This window comes from Myotis daubentonii, chromosome 4 (assembly GCF_963259705.1).
Source record: "Myotis daubentonii chromosome 4, mMyoDau2.1, whole genome shotgun sequence".
NCBI lineage: Eukaryota > Metazoa > Chordata > Mammalia > Chiroptera > Vespertilionidae > Myotis > Myotis daubentonii.
Genome location: NC_081843.1, coordinates 25215272 through 25228372, shown reverse-complemented (window position 1 = coordinate 25228372; position 13101 = coordinate 25215272). Strand labels below are relative to the sequence as shown.

Below are 13101 nucleotides of genomic sequence, written 5' to 3'. Positions count from 1 at the left end.
TGACGTCCAAAAGAGCCAGATTAAACCATGTGTCTGGGTGTTTATGAAAGAAGGGAAATGGTCATAAATTATATGAAAAATGAAGATTACAACCCAGTGTATAGACTCTCCTGGTTTATGACAACAATAAGGCATGCGCGCGCGCGCACACACACACACACACACACACACACAGGGAGAAAGACAGTGTGGGCGGGCCACATGACATCAGTGGTATAGTGTGCGTAATTTTATTTTATTCACTTGGTTTACCTGTATTTCTTAGATTTTTCTACAATGAACTTAGGTTTTTTTTAATTAAGAATAGATGTAAAATTTACTGTTTTTAAAAAGGAATTATGATAGCATTCAAAGAAAATCAAAAGATTAAAGGAGCTTAACTGGTGTAGCTTAGTGGTTGAGTGTCGACCTATGAACCAGGAGGTCATGGTTTGATTCCCAGTGAGGGCACATGCCCAGATTGTGGGCTTGATCCTCGGCGGGGGGGGGGTGCAAGAGGCAGCCGATTGATGATTCTCATTATTGCTGTTTCTATCGCTTTCCCTCTCCCTTAAATCAGTAAAAACATTTTTTTTTAAAAAAAGGTAAGATTTCCTTTTTAAAAAGATTAAAGGAAACTAGCCCCCCAGGAGCTTCTTGAGTCTGGGGCTGAATGGACGAGGGTAGGTCTGAAGACACTTGATTCCCTCCTTGCAGGAGTGTGTTCATTCTACCCTTTTCCCTGCAGCTGGGAGAACAGCTGAAACAGCTGGTGCCTGTGAGTGGCCTCACCGTCATGGACCTGGAAGCAGAGGGAGTGTGTGTGAGGTTCAGCCCTTTGATGACAGCGGCAGGTAACTTGTCTCCATGGATTGCCCTCACTTTTGTTCTGGGGAACAACAGTGACATGTCTATGAAAGTCCAGGCTGTGGGGTTTTATAGCTTTCCCTTATGATAGTCTGTTCTCTTTGAAAAGGATTTTTCTTTTCTTTTGGGTTAAATTTAGGTAAATTAGCCTTCCAGTGTAATTTCTCAGAAACGGAGACTTCTGAAGTCACTTGAACTCCTGTGTTTTGATGGCTTGTGACCCTTTTCTGTCAGTGGTTCTCAGTCCAGACTATATTAGAATCACCTGTGGAGCTTTGAAAACTCCCAGCGGCTGATTTCCTTGGTCTAGAGTGGAGCCTGGGCATCTTATCTTTAAAGGTTCCCTTGGTGCCCTAACCAGTTTGGCTCAGTGGATAGAGCGTCGGCCTGTGGACTGAAAGGTTCCAGGTTTGATTCTAATCAAGGGCATGTACCTTGGTTGCAGGCACACCCAGGAGGCAGCTGATTGATGTTTCTCTCTCATCAGTGTTTCTAACTCTCTATCCCTCTCCCTCTCTGTTAAAAAATCAATAAAATATATTTTTTAAAAGTTCCCTTCGTGATTCATAGGCCAGCAAAGGCTGAGAGCCACTTTTAGTCATTTAAGGAAGAATGTCGCTGAAGTACCTGGTCTCTGATGATAGGGTCCTGGGTATTTGTTCCCATAGGCCACTTCATTCCTGTGGGGACTTTGAGCAAGTGACTTACCTCCAGGCCTATTTCCCACTACCTCATGGTAATGGTGTGAATATTAAAATGAGAACATGTATATGAAATGCCTTAGTGCTTAGCATATTATAGTAGGCATTTAAAAATAAGCTGAAAAAAGATGTATTACATTTTTTGTTGTGCTTTTATTTTGAAATGATTTAGACATTTTCAGAAAATGTTTGATGGTTTTTCATTAAACGTTCTCAACATTTTGGGATATTTTCTCAAAAACATCAAAGTAGGGAAGTTAGGCATCTGTCCTGCAGAGAAAAGCTGTTGTGAAGATGGCTGGTGGCCTCGGGATTCTCCAGGAGTCTCTGCCCCTGCCGCCCAGCATCCTCACCCAGCCTGAGGCTTGGTCTCTGACACTGGAGAAGCAGGCTGAGGACACCGAGGCAGCATGTACTGTGGCTCAGTGAGGTCATGCACAGTGTTCGAATCGACAGAAGTGAGGGAGCCATGATGGTGCCAAGACTCTTGGATCCCTGCAGCCCTGAGACCTCTCAGGCTCTGATCTTCAGAAGTGACTTAGTTCTGTCTTCATCACCCTGCCCTTCCTGCCTCCCGCCACAAGCACACCAAAATACCTTTCTTCCAAGATGTTAATGTACAGAAAGAACTGTATGGTTGCCTCTTTGTTGTTACTTGCAATAGGATGTTTATAACTTGATTTAAGCAAAATCTTCCTGTGGGAAGAATCTCATTTTTACATTAGAGTTTCATTGTGTCTTCAATTGGAGGGGCTAATTCTATTTGTAAGAAAAAACTGTCTGCACCTGGAGGATCTGGCTATATAATACCAGATTCTTCCATATCTAGGTTTAGTAGCTTTTTATTTTTTTAGCTCCTCAGCTCCAGCTAATTGGATGTACCTAGAACTGTTGGCCTTTCTGGTAAAGGAAGTGGGAGCCCTGCCCTCTAATTTTTAGCTATTCCTTAAGCATTTCTCTAACATTCCGTGAATGTTTTCAGTTTTAGGAACTCGGGGAGAGGACGTGGATCAGCTCGTAGCCTGCATAGAAAGCAGGCTGCCAATCCTGACCTGTACACTACAGCTGCGAGAGGAGTTCAAGCAAGAAGTGACAAGAACAGCAGGCCTCTTACACGTTGATGACCCTAACTGGCCTGGAATAGGGGTTGTCAGGTATGGTTTCTGCTTGTTGCCTGATGTGAATTTCTTTTTGCTGTATAAAGACCATGCTGGGTCATTTTATGAACCAACTAAAAATCTCAGATGAATATGTGTAGTCACAGTAAAAACAGCTAATGAATATTCATTTAGAAGGTCCTGGTCCTGCCCGATTTGGCTCATTGGATAGAGTGTTGGCCCACAGACTGCAGGGTCCCGGGTTCAATTCCGGTCAAGGGTACATACCTCAGTTACAGGCTCAATCCCCAGCTTGCAGGTGCGGGAGGCAACCAATTGATGTGTCTCTGTCACATCAATATTTCCCTCTTTTTCTGTCTTTTCCCTCCCTCCCACTCTCTAAAAAATGGAAAAATATCCTTGGGTGAGGACTAACAACAACAAAAAGATCAACCAATGAATGCATCAATAAGTAGAGCAACAAATCAATGTTTCTCTTTCCCTCTCTCTCTCAAATCAGTAAGTAAATTAATAATAAAAAAGTAGTGATTCTGGGCACTTACAAAAGCACAGGTAGCAGGCGATGGGACCCACCCATTGCACTCAGTGCAGTAGGAGTTACTGTATGTGCTTTTGTGCCAACTCCCCGTCACTAGGAGACACATACAGGTCTACAACTGACAGATGGTTCCTGTCCGCGGCGTGTGAGGAAAAGGGCCCGGTTCCCCAGCGGAGCAAACTCCTGCATCCCCTGTAGTCAGTGTGCTGTCCTTCCTGTGGCTGCTTTCCATCTCCTTTCAGGATGAGGGACAGCTCCCTTTTTAATCACAAATGACGAGACTTCAGACGTTGGCCTCTCTGTAAATTTCCTGGCCTCACAGACTTGCCTTTCCGTGAGACAGTCTTGAAAGTTTTGGTCTTGAAACACCCCGAGTGGCTCCTTTGTCCCTTTGCCTCGGTCCACATTCTTGGTAACCTCCCGTAGGTTAGACTCCCCCAGTGTCTGAGAGACGTTGGTTATTCTAGACTTAAGCACTGTTGTTTGATGTTGTTTACAGGTATGAACATGCTAATGATGACAAGAACAGTCTGAAATTAGATCCAGAAGGGGAAAAAATCCATGCTGGACTCCTGAAAAAGTTAAACGAACTAGAATCTGACCTTACATTTAAAATGGGTAATTACTACTTTTATAAGTCAACTGTTAACTTTGCAAGGACATTTTTAATTGGCTTAATTAGGAGAAAATGGGCTTTATCCTTTTGAGGAAACATTGTTTTAGTTCTTCCTGAGGGGTGAGCTAGCTCCTTTCCCCTTCCGCAGCCTCTCCAGGCTTCCCGTCTCCTCGTTAGAACCACTTCCCCGCCCCAGAGGGAGGTTCTTTTGCATGTACAGAGAAGAACATGCAAATGTACAGAGAGGTGGGTCGGTGTCTGACTCATGACAGGTAACCAAGTTGGTCTGTTGTTTCTTCCCACAGGCCCTGAGTATAAAAGTATGAAGAGCTGTATTTACATTGGCATGGCGAGTGACGACATAGATATTCCCGAACTGGTGGAGACCATTGCAGTCACAGCACGAGAAATTGAGGAAAACTCAAGGGTCTGTAAGACTAATGAAAAATCTCGTTCCTTTTCTTTCTTTTTTTTTATTTATTTATTACTTAAAGTATTACAAAGGGTATTACATATGTGTCCATTTTATCCCCCCACCCTAGACAGTCCCCTAGCCTCCCCTATCACCCAGTGTCTTATGTCCATTGGTTATGCTTCGTTCCTTTTCTAGGTTTTGCCCAGGCAACTAGCTGGAGTCACAAATGTCTGTTCATTCATTCTTTCCCCAAAAGTTTTTAAATGTTTGCTATGAATTAGGCATTGTTCCGGGCATTGGGAATGCCAAGTGGATTTGACATGGTACTTTCCTTTGGGGAACTCACAAGCCAGTGGGGGAGAGATATACATAGAACCAAGTGAGGTGGTAAACGCTATAGAAGTTGGCGGTAGCTGCGCATTCAGAAAGATACTTTCACTGTCTGACAAGGTCAGGGATCACTTCCTGGTTGTAGCTGGGTCCTGAGGCTGAATGAGACAGATGTTTGGTAACGAACTTCCCACCAGTAACAGACCTGTTCCTGCTGGCCAGTTGGCATGGAAAAGCGGGCTCTGAGGCTTAAAGTTGGTTCTCCAAACTAGAGATTTGAGTCACTAGAAATCACTCAAAAGGAGAGAAAAGGGACCAAAACAAGATTGATCTGAGAGGAGACAGAAACGTGTCACCTGTGTCACTTTTGGTAGGGTGGGGAAGAGAAGGACATTTGATTCATTCTTGAATGGACTTTGCAGTTTCTTCCAAACCTGACTACCTCACTTCTGACTCCATTTCCACGAATGAGGAGCCACATGTCTATTTTCTAATAATGTGACATTCAGAGCACAAGGATAGTTATTTCTCCTCTCTGTTCCCTGGCTAATGAGGCTGGTCACCAAGGTCTGTCTGCCTAGACCTCCTTGAGCCTTTTATCGTCTTCTGTTTGATTTTCTGTTTATTTTTACACTGACCTTTTAAACTGTAGAATTCCATTAGAAAAATGTCCCCAGTGCTGTGTTAATAGTTCTTCTAGGCCCTAGGCAGTAAGTTTAGATGACAAGTAATGCCTTTCTTGGTCTTAACACAGCTTCTGGAAAACATGACAGAAGTGGTTCGGAAAGGAATTCAGGAAGCTCAGGTTCAACTGCAGAAGGCCAATGAGGAGCGCCTTCTGGAAGAGGTGAGTCTGCTGAGTGGCTCAGGCTGGGAGCCGGACTGGACAGGGTGGTGATGTTGAGCAACGTTCTGTTTTGCAGGGAGTGTTACGGCAGATCCCTGTAGTAGGATCCGTGCTGAATTGGTTTTCTCCAGTCCAGCCTTCACAGAAGGGAAGAACTTTTAACTTAACAGCAGGTAGGACTAACAGCCTCCTCCTGGATCTCTGTACCTGGAGAGTTTGGACCAAATGCCCTGGATCCCACTCATGCCGAAAAGCCTTGTGTGTGTCCCATGCTTTATCCTGGGTCCTGTGCCAGGAATCTGCCTGCCCTTGGGACTTTCTCCTCTCCCCTCTCCTAACCCCTTGGCTAAAATGGCCCAAAAGCAGATACGCATTGCCCACAGCAGATCTCTCTTCCTGGAATCCAGTGAGAACATGTTCACTCAGCTGTTCAGGCCCTCGGGACTGTCTGGGCATTTGGTTTCAGTGTGAACATTGCAGTCCTCATTAGTGTTTTGCCCAGTAAAGTAATGCCTTTGCCCAGTGAAGACCACGGTCTGTAGCACTGGACTATTTGATTTCAAACGAGGCAACCAGCAAGAATTAACAGTTGCTGGGGTTTGGGGGAGATGATATCCAACAAGACTCCTTTCCTGTTCTACCAGGGCCCCTTCCTGTGTACCTTCCCCAGGAAATGATGACTCCACTGCGATATGACAACCAGAGATAATCTGACTTTTAAAACCTGCCATGCCTCAGCCTTTAGCAAGGAGGCATTCATTCCTTGTTGCTAAAGCACTTCGGAGGGGGAAGTTAGGGTGCTTCCCACTTGGGCCTGGCTCTCCAGGCGTGCTTAGGACAGCCACACTGCTGGCTGTCTTCACGTGTACACAGGATAGCTGGAGAGACAAGGATGAAACACTCCAGCAGGGCCGGGACTCCTGAGCATAGCTGTGAGGTGGCTTTCTCCAGTTCCGGCATGTTTCAGGAGTACCCAAGTCTCCACTAGTCTGTGTGAGGCTGCGTGGCCGGAGGAAGCTCAGTAGGGAACAAGGCTGAATGGGAGCATCTCTCGAGGCAGACCGTGTCAGGAGTTTCCACCCACCCACCCCTCTCTTTCTTTCCCTGGCAGGCTCTCTGGAGTCCACAGAACACACGTATGTCTACAAAGTACAAGATACAGGAGTAACACCGCCTCAGACCCCCTCAGGCACTCGAACTAAACTCAGATTTCCAGGTATATCTTCACTAGAGGCCTGGTGCATGAATTCGTGCATGGGAGGGGTCCAGCCAGCCGCCCAAATGGGGGCCAATCGGGGGCGGGGCCAGCCGGGGGCGAGGGGTCTAATGCTGGAAGCTATAGCTTTCCCCCAGCTGGATCTAATTATACTTTAAGGATGGCCAAAAGAAAACCCACAACAGAACTGTTTTGCATTTCACGTGCCATGAGATGTTGTTTATTATCAAGATGGATGATGGCCCTTTAATGATTTTTGCGTTCTTCTTGGGGCTCAACCCTCAGTTTCCCAATATGATCTTCATGTCTGTTTGTTTAAAAGTTTTTGTTTTTGAATGTGCCTACCCTTCGCTGTTGCTCCTGGCAGCGTGCAGGTCCTCTTCACCGCCCCATTTAAAGAAAGATGGAAAGCTCACCTAATCTGCAAGGCACTGCAATTTCACAAAATCCCCACCCAGCCTCTCTACATTCCTCAGCAAAGGGCCACCATCCCGTTAATGCTGAGGTCGCCTTTTTGGCTAACTTGGAAGGTCTCCTGGGGCTGCGGGTAATGGAGGGAGAATTCCACACCTTGGCTGCAGTTATTAGCAGAGCCCTCAGGAGATTCTGGTCTGGGTCAGAAGGGACTGATAATTATTTTCGTGTGCTTGCACTAAATGTACATGCACCAGGGAGCCAGGCAGTGATTTAGGGGTGTTGGGCCTATTAGGGTGCGGGCCAGCTGGGGGGGGAAGAGCCTCAGGCAGTTGGCAGCTGGCCCTGCCCCCAATTGGGATATTGGGGGCCGATCGGGGGCCAGGCTGGCCGGGGGTGGGGCCGATCATGGCCCAGATCAGGCTGGTTGGCTGCCACAGTGTGCGTCATAGCCACCGGTCGTTCTGGTCGTTCCGCGCTAATGGTCGCTGGGCTTTTATATATATAGATGTTTGAGTTCATTAGTATTAAAGAAAATGGTTGGCCCTGGCTGGTGTGGCTCAGTTGGGCATTGTCCTGTGCACCAAAAGGTTGCTGGTTCGATTCCCAGTCAGGGCACATGCCCTGGTTGCAGGCTTGATTCCTAGTAGGGGGCATGTTCAAGAGGCAGCTGATTGACATTCTACTCATATTGATGTGTCTGTCTCTCTTTCCTTTCCCCTTCCTCTCTCAAAATAAAAAAAGAAAATGGTTTACATTTCTCTTGGGAAAATAGACTTTTGCATCATTTAATGTTTTTCCATTTGGTATTGCCTACACTCCTTTGTTTTCATGGTCTTTAACCCAAAGTTCCATTTCTCTTCAGTTAAGACCAGCTGTCCCTTTTTTTGTTTTTAATTTTTAATATATTTTTATTGATTTCAGAGAGAAAGGGAGAGAGATAGAAACATCAATGGTGAGAGAGAATCATTGATTGGCTGCCTCCTGCACGCCCCCTACTGGGGATCAAGCCTGCAACCCAGGCATGTGCCCTTGGTTGGAATCAAACCTGGGACCCTTCGGTCCACAGGCTGATGCTCTATCCACTGAGCCAAACCGGTTAGGGCCCAGCTGTCCCTTTAAATACCATTCCAGTAGCCTTGGGCTTCAGCCTTGGAAGAATACCTCTGTAGCACTCCCGAGGGGGAAGTTAGGGTCTTGAGAGCTGACATCATGTTTAACCTGGTGTTTACTCTCCTGAGCTTTTCATGAGTGACCTCCAAAGTCCTAGCCTTGGGAACATGTTAGTCCATTATCAACTCTTTTCTTGTCTCATTACTTAAATACTTCCAAACCAGTAATTCTGGGGATTTCCACTGAACGGTTGGAATTGATAAAGCAATCTCTTGTTGCACAGATAGCTTTGTTGCAGAAGTATCCTTTATCGAACTTTCAGTGCTGTTTATCCCATCTTTCTTTAGGCCAGAAGCCTTTTAAAAAGTCCCTAAGAGGCTCAGATGCTCTAAGCGAGACAAGCTCAGTCAGTCACATTGAAGACTTAGAAAAAATGGAGCACCTGTCCAGTGGGCAGGAACAGGAGGCCCTGGAGGCTAACAGCCCTGAGCAACACCCTGGGGCTCCCGCCCCTCAGGAAGCTGAGCAGACTGGAACCTTCCAGAACAGAGCCCAGGGCCCAGAAGATGACCGCCCACAGGTAGAAGAACCGGAAAACTTAAGATAAAATTCAGTGTTTGGTTTGAGACTGTACTGAATATTGTGTCATGGAAGATAGTTATACTGAAAATGTGAACTGTGCCACATGCTAATACAAGAGAAATTACTGTTATTTGTGCTTTACCTGGCTTTTTGCACACGTATGTGCAAAAAAATCAGGGTAACTGATTTGTCTAATGTAATGGGTACAGAGAACAACTGTTGTTTCTGTCTATCCAACTGTAGTAATAACTTCCCCCCAAGTTACTGTAAACACTTTTTATTCACAAAGAACACTCAGAATGTCAAGTGTCTGCCACTTGAAACACGTGCTCTTATCTTGTAAACATAAATTATTAGTTACACATAACTTTCTGGTAAGACAGCTTTCTTTAGAACTCTCCGGGTTCTCTGCTGTACCACTGCAGAGGAGAGACAGACAACCTTCCTTTGCCATCTATTTTAGTTGGTGTTTAGTTTGATCAGGTTGCAGTATACAGCTGGACCGTGTTGGCTTGAAAGAGAATGGGTTTCAATGGAATTGTAAATAAGAGTGTCAGAAGCCCTCTCTTGCCATCCCCAACTGCTGCTTTCCCTGGAGACATAAGTAAGGACTGTGTCCACTCAAGCTGTGGCAGGCTATCAAGCAAGTTAGACTGGGCAGTGCTTCTGTCTGTGACTTTCCTCTGCCACAAATCCATTTCCCCCTTTATATACTATTTCTAAACTAACTAAATGACTCATCTATTAAGAGAAACTGTAAAGACTCTTCTTGACCATATATATGTATATTTTTAAATATTGGTAAAGCTTTTAAATTGGCACAAGAGAACAGACTGTGCTCATTTCTATGTTTAATATCTGAAAACCTAATAGATGCTACTCCTAAAGGCTAATATTTAACATGCTGTGTAGCACCCAGTTAAATTTAAATTCTAAAATAAGTATACTTTTGACCTGCTTCACATAGGAGCTTCCATAGCTTTGTTCCACTAGCAGCTCCCCGCTTTAGGCCCAACACACAAATAAGAGAGAAGTAAGCTTTCCCAGGCTGACCAAGCCAGACTACTGCTGACCTAACTGGTTAGCCCTTCCATGACTGCCCATGTCTACTTTTCCAGAGGACGGCACCCCTTCACTCACCATAGGCAATGGCCCGTGCCTTCCAGTCCAGCAGTCAGGCTTGAGAGACTTTGAGACGGTGGGAATTTACACTGGGTTTGTGGACTGTAGTAATGGAAGCCTTAGTTACACCACAGTAAGCCTATAATTACACTCTGATTTGATGTGATTTCTGACATCTGGCATTTGTCAAAATGCAATTTTCCTTTATCTTTTTTGTGTGTGTGTGCAGATGATTAAACAAAGTCTTCCCTGTTTATTTGGTGCAATGAAGTATAGCAGATAAAATGGGGGAAGGGGAAATTATCACCTTTAACAAGATTAATTTTTAAATGTTTTTATATATATTTGGAATTGTTAAATTGGTTTTGCTGAAACAGAATTTCACCCTTGAGATACTATTTGAATGTTGGTTTCAATAAAGGTTCTTGAAATTGTTCCCAGTGAGTTCGGTTCATAAATCTTACTATCAGTAAAGCATAGTGACTTCCTCTTGGATAGACAGAAACTTCAGAAAAATAAAGATTTCTGAAAAATGTAACTTGCATCATAATCACAATTTGGGCATTTTAATGACCTAATACCTAAAAGAACAGATTTATCAGTGGTTTTGTGTAACACTCAGATTAAATTTATTCTCGTGGGAAATTATCTATTTTAGAGATAATTATAATGCAGGACAGTGAGATCAAATCCTGCTTGTCCTTCTGAACCTTCCATCTCATTCATCTAGAAGTACATTTGTATCAGTTTTGGATTTGATGCTTCTAAAATATTTTGGGGCCAAGAAAAACACCACCCTCAGTGCGATGTATAAATTCTGACTGAACTTTATTGCATTTTAAATATTGTTTTTAAAGCAGACTCAATTATAAATTTCCCTTTATTCACTAATTTGGTAGAATTAGAATTACCTAAGTAACTGAAATAACTGTCAGAGAACAGTGAGCCGATGGCCTCTTCTCTGCCTTGTCACTAACCAAAAAGGAACAGCTGGATGTCAACTTCTTAGCAAAGCAAAAAGTAACAAATGCCTTTGCCAAAATAAGATTTTATTTTGAAAGTCATTTGAAAGACACTAAGACTCAATAGATGTAGATTTCAAATTCATATTCTGACCAACCCCCACCAATGGTCTCTGTCATGCCAAAAAGTTGCTTTCTTTGGTAATTCCTATTTTTAGCTTCTTGGAGAAGGGACCTTTTCCCATAAGCCATCTTCATTTTTTTTGTAGAGTAGAGCTTTATTTCCAGGAAATAGTGTATTTGTTGGAGATGGGTATTTTTTTAAAAACATCAAGGTGGTTCTAATATGTTCAACAAAGTGGGGGGGCTCAGCCAGAGGTGAAGTGGAAAGGTTCTGGAAAAACAAGATATGAGGCATGAGAGAATAACCTCGCTCTGTTCCCTGCTTTGATAAAGATGACAAACATCCTGTGTTCCTTAAACATGAATCAGGATGTTCTCAGATCACTCTATAAACCGTGTAAACTGTAAAATACGTAAGAGCAGGTGTACTGGGTTCATGAGAAAAGAGCAGTTGGCTGCTTACTTCACCTATGCAAGTGTCTACCCAGGACATTACTCATCTCCACTGATACAAAAGTTAAGTGGGGTCTGCCAGTGGCATCCTAAAATAAATACTACCCAATGAAGGGAAAGCAGCTATTATTTAGTCTAAACCCTTTTCTTTCTTACAGATGAGGAACCAGGGTCCAGAGTTAAGATTTGCCCAACTTGTAAATTCTCACCTCTAGTATTTGCTTATCATCTTGCTGCAACCAGAAATCCACATGTGGAAATGGCACCCAGGAATACGGTCCTATACGAAGTTGTTCTGTCTTTGCATCGTAAATACTAACCATCTGAAAAGAACATGGCAAGGATAGATTTAAGGAATGTTGTCAGCTTCTCACACCCTACCATTAAAGCATGCTCCAGTGTAGTCTAGCAGTTAAGGCATTTATCTGAATGATAAGCTTCTTTACAATTATGTCTCCTAATAACCAGAGCTGCTACTTACTGAATACTTCCAACTGTCGGTACTGCGCTTTGTGGGTAACAAATATTATTTTGTTTAGTCTTGACAACAATCCTGCATGAAGATGGCATTTCCCCCATTTTGGTTTAAAACCTGAGGCTCAGAGATGGGGCACATAGCCCACAGTCCCATTTCCAGTAAGTGTCAGAGCTGGGCCTCAAACCCAGGTGTGTCTGACTAAAGTCCATGTTCCTCGTGGCTACATAAAACACTGCCCTGTTATTTATACCCAAGTAACTAAGTTACCCTGCAACTTTACACAATGCCTGCTGCCCCATCAAAAGAAAGGAAAAACAATTTGTAAAAATGCTAATTTACCAAATGATCAACTAACTCCCTAAATTCTCAAATTTGTCAATGGTCACTGTCAGTTTACCCACCAATGTTCTATATTGGTTATTGAGATTGAAATATATTCTGAATATTAGCTAAATCAGGGCTATGATACTACTTGAGAAATTATAAAAGGAACTCTAAAAATGTTAAAGGGGCCTGGCCGGCGTGGCTCAGTGGTTGAGTGTCGACCTATGAACCAGGAGGTCACGGTTCAATTCCCGGTCAGGGCACATGCCCAGGTTGCGGGCTCCATCCCCAGTAGGGGGTGTGCAGGAGGCAGCTGATCCGTGATTCTCTCTCATCACTGATGTTTCCATCTCTCTCTCCCTCTCCTTTCTTCTCTGAGATCAATAAAAATATATTTTAAAAAAATGCAAAACAGGTCACTCTGAATCCAAACATTTTCCAATGAAACTGTCAGCATTTCATGAATGAGCAGATCTCTTTTGGGTGCTTTGAATGTGATTTCTATTTTTTTCACAGTTTTACACGCATTTTTAAAGGATTCTTTCACCTATTCCTCAAGCAGGGTATGTCAGTCTTGGGTTTTTATTTTTCTAACTTTTAAAATTAAAATGTTATTTAGCCTGGCCAATGTGACTCAGTGGTTGAGAGTCAACTCACAACACAGGACGTAACAGTTCGGTTCCCGGTCAGGGCACATGCCTGGCTTGCAGGCTCGATCTCCAGTAGGACAGTGGTCGGCAAACTGCGGCTCAGGAGCCACATGCGGCTCTTTGGCCCCTTGAGTGTGGCTCTTCCACAAAAACCTCGTGCGGACGCGCACGTACAGTGCGATTGAAACTTCGTGGCCCATGCGCAGAAGTCGGTTTTCAGCCTGGGCGAGTCTATTTTGAAGAAGTGGCGTTA

The 13101-nt window shown here is 44.0% G+C and overlaps 2 protein-coding genes across 17 annotated transcripts in view; one reads left to right on the top strand and one right to left on the bottom strand.

The window, feature by feature from the left end:
• Positions 1-11689, top strand: part of PDXDC1 (pyridoxal dependent decarboxylase domain containing 1) — a 56474-nt gene extending 44785 nt beyond the window's left edge. For 6 of the 10 annotated variants that reach the window (XM_059693238.1, XM_059693231.1, XM_059693237.1 and 3 more), the window contains 9 exons: positions 728-833; positions 2530-2701; positions 3703-3821; positions 4125-4246; positions 5319-5411; positions 5488-5584; positions 6523-6627; positions 8502-8734; positions 11555-11689. In XM_059693238.1, the coding sequence (XP_059549221.1) occupies positions 728-833; positions 2530-2701; positions 3703-3821; positions 4125-4246; positions 5319-5411; positions 5488-5584; positions 6523-6627; positions 8502-8734; positions 11555-11611 (1104 nt within the window). In that variant the 3' untranslated portion in view covers positions 11612-11689. Of the gene's footprint in view, positions 1-727; positions 834-2529; positions 2702-3702; positions 3822-4124; positions 4247-5318; positions 5412-5487; positions 5585-6522; positions 6628-8501; positions 10294-11554 lie in introns of those variants that run through there. The other 4 variants (XM_059693240.1, XM_059693234.1, XM_059693239.1 and 1 more) reach the window with 1 other exon arrangement.
• Positions 1-13101, bottom strand: part of NTAN1 (N-terminal asparagine amidase) — a 43762-nt gene that overhangs the window by 14096 nt on the left and 16565 nt on the right. For 4 of the 7 annotated variants that reach the window (XM_059693243.1, XM_059693241.1, XM_059693247.1 and 1 more), the window contains 2 exons: positions 11606-11719; positions 10670-11214 (listed from right to left, as the gene is read on the bottom strand). The exons of 1 other annotated variant lie outside the window; for it this stretch is intronic. In XM_059693243.1, coding sequence (XP_059549226.1) covers positions 11035-11214; positions 11606-11719 — 294 coding nt within the window. In that variant the 3' untranslated portion in view covers positions 10670-11034. Of the gene's footprint in view, positions 1-4830; positions 5322-10669; positions 11215-11605; positions 11720-13101 lie in introns of those variants that run through there. 2 more of the 7 variants (XM_059693245.1, XM_059693244.1) reach the window with 2 other exon arrangements.